At 35.0% G+C, this 6,000-nt stretch overlaps 1 protein-coding gene across 1 annotated transcript; it reads right to left on the bottom strand.

Annotated features, from left to right (window-relative positions):
• Window positions 1-1,665: 1,665 nt before the first annotated feature.
• smim24 (small integral membrane protein 24) lies at window positions 1,666-4,654 on the bottom strand. Its single transcript, XM_079466890.1, has 3 exons — window positions 4,003-4,654; window positions 3,352-3,490; window positions 1,666-2,171 (listed from the first exon to the last, which is right to left on the bottom strand). Exons 1-3 carry the CDS (start codon window positions 4,067-4,069, stop codon window positions 2,075-2,077), a joined length of 303 nt encoding a protein of 100 aa, XP_079323016.1. The 5' UTR covers window positions 4,070-4,654; the 3' UTR covers window positions 1,666-2,074.
• Between the last annotated feature and the right edge of the window lie 1,346 nt (window positions 4,655-6,000).

Raw genomic sequence — 6,000 nt, 5'->3', positions numbered from 1 at the left:
AAAAGACATCCATGGAATCGAACCCACAACCTCTTCCAATTGAGCTACAGTAACACATTTAACCTCTCTTAGAAGACAAGCACAGCACTATCCTTTAGGGTACTTTAGCAACTTATTTTATGGTGTACTTTGGTACTGCAGTTTTCAGCTCCAATGTTCACGAACAGCCTTAAATAATACTAGCTAGCCAAAGACCTACTTTTAACTTGCTGGCTAATGTAATTCACTTGTTATTTATTTCGCTTGCTTTCAGAAATAATCTACAGGGACTCTTTGCAGATGTTTACCAGCCCAAAAAGTGCATGCACAGTAACATTTGTTTATGTTGTTGGTCTAAAACTGTCTATACTGTAGATACTCATATAACAACATACTGTCAAGCTTCAAAACGGTCTGTTAATAATCAAACATTCCATTCCTTTTTTTGACATGGCCTTACTTAGTCAATATTACTAAGATAATGTTTTCATAGTTTGGATTTTACATTATGTAGAATCATTTTATGGGTTTTCACATACACTGTAGGTCACAATAGAAGTATGTTTGATGTTACTGACTCCCAAGCATCTTAAGCACTGCTCTGTGGACGCTACGAACTGTCATTGAATGGAAAATGTCTAAAAAACCCTTTTTGAAATGTTTCTCGGAACAAAAACAGCATTCAGGTTTGGTATAAGCTCTGTAAATTACCATTTGTTTATGGAAAAACTAAATAAATGTTTGAAAAGACTGCCTAATATTTGAAAATAAATTGTAGGCCCCCTCTGGTTTCACGCTTCACCTGCTGTTCCTGACTCTGAGGTTTTAATACTGCCACTCATCTTCACTGTTGAAACTAATTCATTTTCCATGTATGAGAAAGCATGCGAAGTCCATCCAGGACAGAAGCACTTTCAGCTGTCACCATCAGATGAACTTAAATGTTAACTTATATGTTGGTGTTTAAATGTTATTAAATTGAGATGGTTTGAAGAATTTTCATACGCTTCACATTAATTAAACTTACATCCTTATTCCATACATCCAGTATCTTGGACAAATTCCTTTCGGATTTTCTTGGCGTATGGTCAGCAGTGAAAATAAATGAAATTCTTTCCTCAAATTCACTAGCAGCACATCATGTGCAGCACATCATGGTTATTTAGGTGTTGGCATTAGTGAACTATAGTTCACACTTAATTACATAAATTACAGATTGATTATTGGGTGCACACCATTAAATACAACTAAACACCTGTCATACTTTTTGTAACTTTTGATATATTCATCACATTCCCCAGGACCAACAAATGGTTCCAAAACCAAAGTTCTTCACAACTGTATGTTACGTCATTTCACTGGAAGCATTTAACATGCCCAAACTGTCACTCAAAATGAGTAATGGATCTTATAGCCCTGTCCATTTAGCATTTATGCATGCCGATCCAAGACGCACAAGTCAAAACCCAGTTAATGAGAGCATTATGTGCAGGCTGTAACTCAATGAGCCTGTATTTTTCTATGCTTCCTAACCAAATGAATGTGTTTGAAATAAAAGTATGCTTCAGTTACAACATAGTGAAGATTACTGTGAGAAAGTGCCAAAAATGGTTCACCCAAGGGCTTTTGTTGGGTGAAGGGTGCACCATCTAGTGGTTGATTTAAAGAACAACACTCAAAAATGTGTAAAGAAATAAAAACACTTCTGACACAGTGTTTACTTTCAGTTCATAAGTAAATAACAACAGGGACGCCTGCAAATTAATTACTCAAGTTCACATATATTAAATTGATATTTTAATCAAAAAATCTGTAATTTACTCATTCTTGGGTTATACCAAGACTTTATGTTTTTACTTCTACTGTGGAAAACAAAAGAGAAATCTTTCAAAATAATAGACTCTGAAACACAGCACAGCTTTCTAAAAGCTTCCAAAATTCTTATTAAGTATACCAAAGAAACAATACAAACATACAGGTTTGGACTTGAAGGTATCTGACAAAAATGCTATTGTTGGATTTATTGTTCCTTCGAGAATTGCTAAATTCCACAGAGGTTAAAGGTGAAATGTTCGATCATCCTCTGATCTTCTTATTATAAAGAGGTCTGCTTGGTCTCCTCATTTGCCTCCAGATCAGCTGCTTTGTTTTCAAAGGTAAAGTCCTCTATATCCTTTTCTGTCGTCTCATCTCTGCAAAAAAGACACATATGCTTTTCTTAAATGCTTCGTTTAAAAAGTAACATTTCACTAAGGCAAGGTAGTTTAATTATTAATAGCCTACTAAACTCAAACAAGAATGTGTGTTGGGGTGCGGGGTGTAACTTTTTATCCTTCAAATAGAAATAAAATAATTACAATAGAAAGCAACGCAAAAAGTCGCAAAACAATAAATTGTGACTCTGTCTACGTGCATTATGACACTCTAATATCACGAACAACCAGCTCTGTCTGGATTCAGCCTTTGACTCTTAAAAGATAACATTAATAAAATGACAACAATTTACAGCCATTTATCTTATCATTACAATGTTGTTTGGAAACTACGCGAATGAAATGATTAATGACTGTCACAATGTTGTTGGCTAACTACCCGTATTATTAAGGACTGTCACAACAGTATTACTGCCCTTTCAAACCTAGAAATCACATGCATAAGTTATGATCTCATACATTAAACTGAAACATTACAAAAAAGCTTGCCTACACCTGATGTTTTTCTCAACATAATAAAATTAAAAATAAGTTTTGTTTAGGTTCAACTGACTGGTTGTATATTTTTGGTTGTACACAGCATTTTAAAAGGAACCCTGAAAATCCCTGATATAAAATGGTTGCAACCTAAACCTGCTCTCTTTCGGAACAGTGAAGCACACACGTTTACCATATAAATCAGTAAAATATGACACGTAAAACATAAGATCAAGATAAAATGCATTGTATAATGGCTAAAACATCATCTATGTAATCAATTCGAAATTATTTCGGTTGTTAATATGTGTTTGTATTGTTTCTGACAAACAATATTAAAATGTATACACCAAATAGCGTCTTTATTTTCTTTCTTTCTTATTTTAGAATTATATATTTATATATATATATATATATATATATATATATATATATATGTGTGTATATACTGATTAGTCTGTCTGTGTTAAGTTTGGCTGCTGTGCATGCAACCATTTTACGTCATCGAAAAAGAACATGGCGGCCACCTTAGGTTAAAATGAGTATTACATTTCTTTTGGAGAATTGAAAATATTTTATATGTTTCTAACAACAAATGCTAGAAGTGAAAGGTTTGAATACGCATTAAGCCCTACATCTCTCTATACACTGGGTTCCCCTAAAGGTCAGTAAGTTTACTCACTTGTCTTTCATGAAAAAGAGTCTGTTCACAATAAGTACCACAAAGACAATAAAGAGGAAGCCAACAACAGCTGCCAGTCCCACCAACCAAGGCTGTATTGTCACCTTAGTTGTAGTTGTATCTGAGGCCCGTAGACCACCTGAATAATATTACATGAAATAAAGAACCACATAGTTTTTCATGAAGCAGAAAGACAACATTGTTACATTGTTTTTCATTGTTACATTGTTTAAGGGGCGATATAGGGAGCGGTGTTATTGTATCAAATAAGTCTGTGTCTAAACCGGACGCGACAGGTGCGTCGTACACGACATGACAACTAGCTTTGTTCCGTGAATCCAGTGTGGACAAAATGTTAAATTTTAATAGATTCAAATGCGTTTCTAATGTCTTTTGTCGTCACGTCCAGTGTAGACACGGTGTCAATCCACTGTAAGTAAATTATGACAGTTTACATGTTAATATGTATTATCTCTTTAAATAGTTGTACATGTTTTCATTTAAGCTACAATGAAACAAATTCAAAATCAACCTGCACAGAAAATATTAAACATTTTAACAATAACATACAGTGTAACACAGCAGAATCTTACAGCTACTGAAAAAACTAAGAGAAAAGTAAGTCATAGAAATGTATTTAATTTCACTCACCAGTTTTAGCCTGACAAATAGAGGCAGACAGTAATATGAAGGCGATGATATTCTTTAGATGAAACATCGTGGATTTACAATCTGTAGACACAGTCTGCTTTGCTTCAGCAAATATGAGCTGGGTTCTTAATGACCAAAGTGCAAATGCCACAATAGAGATCACAGATCACTGGACTATGCATAACTATGCTTAGGTAATCTCTTGTGTGCTATTATGTTGTAAAGATAAGAATTTCAGTTACCAACAACTATACTGACAAGTTTAGTCCTAACAGACGCAAGGTCTTTAAACCCTAAAGAATCAACATGTTGCTATGTTGAATGTTTTGTATTTATACAAATATATTGATGACACAAAAAAAAAACTAAAATGTTAATGTTCCATTTTGGGGAACACAATTGGTTTTTTGATATTTAATAAGGAGTGTGCTGAAGTTTACATCTTACTCAAGCTAACCGTTTTTTTCGTAGAGGATGAGGCGCATAAGACTTAAATCTGTCTGATATAATCCATAGGTCTTCCGTGCCTTCTTTGAGATGTTGGATCTCACATTCCTTTTCATTTCTTCCAACTCAATGCTTGTCTCTGGAATCCAGCTTGCCTTGAACTTTTCCTGTCTTTCCCCTCATGCTCTTCCACCGGCTGAACAGGAAATCTAAATCATCACGGTCAGACACAACATAGTTAGCGTGTTGAGGTTTTTCTAACTATTATAACTATGATGGGTTTTTAATGTGTTTTTCTTATGTATTTTGTATTCTGACTCAAAGGAACCATTCGTTCGCAAATCAGATGTTGGTTCGTTTTCACATATTGAAATCACATGTGGTTGAATAGCAGATGAGATCATTCTCACTGTTGGAAGAACTGTTGTTTTAAAAGAGAAGAACAAATTCTCTTCTGTTTAGCAGTATACTGTTGTGGAATTTTCTTATTCCTTAATCTAGATGAGTCAATTTTGACAAACACAACACACAGAGACATCAGGTACTTTGCAAAGTATTTTATTGTTGTTTAATCTGCATAAGCAATGAGATGGTGCATAGAAAAGGCGCTCTTTCCTCCTGCACACAGAGTATATATTAAAACGTGACACCCCCTCCCTTTGCCCCCTAGCAAGAATCCCGAGCTGGTTTACGAGAAGTGATGCCCGTTATTCCAAACAGAACATCTTGGCCTCTGCTCGAGGGCAAAGGCAGAGTGGTATGACGTGTATAGAGAAAAACATGATAACATTTTTAAAGAACACATAGATAAACACTTCGTAAACATATAGACAGACACACATCAAGAAGCTAGACTAGAAAATTTCCATTACAATACGAAAAAACACCAACTGCTAAGAAGATTTGTAATGCATAAGTGACAGGGTACTGCCGTCTCAAATGCATACATAAACAAACCACATACCAGCCAGATCATGAAGGATATCTTTGATGAGGTGTCTAATGATAGGGTGATCCCGCTCACACCTACAGCCAGCAGCAGGTGTATGAGATGCTTTGGTAACGTGATCAGATCTTTTTCTACAGGTTTGTAGTCCCTGAAATAAACATCCTCATTGAGAGCATTATCTGTCTTTTGCTCTATATCCATATATATTTTTTCCAATGTGTCTCTTTAGGTACCGCCACTTCACAAGCATTTGTTGGCATTCATTTTATGACGTTCTGTGTGAGAACAACAAAGAAATATAAAAAAATATTAATATATATTTTTAAAACAATCTAATCAATTATTGTTATTAGAAGCTGTTTATGCTGTCTTTAACACATTTGAGAATATGGTTAGTTGTTAGAATTAGGATAAATTGCAGTTGTATGGTTCTCAGTAGCCATGTTTACATACCACTTGCAAAGCTTTGTTTCATTGACACGGCGGTCATCCATCATTTTGAATTGTCTCTCTACCTTTCCCCCTCTCTCTCTTTCTGAGTTCAGTGCTCCTTGGTTGCTTTCCTTCCTGTTGCATATTTGTAGAATCCCAACAAAGGATGC

This window comes from Barbatula barbatula (genome assembly GCF_947034865.1).
Source record: "Barbatula barbatula genome assembly, chromosome: 11".
Taxonomy (NCBI): domain Eukaryota; kingdom Metazoa; phylum Chordata; class Actinopteri; order Cypriniformes; family Nemacheilidae; genus Barbatula; species Barbatula barbatula.
Note: the sequence above shows the minus strand (reverse complement) of the source record. Positions and strands in the feature narration are given on the sequence as shown.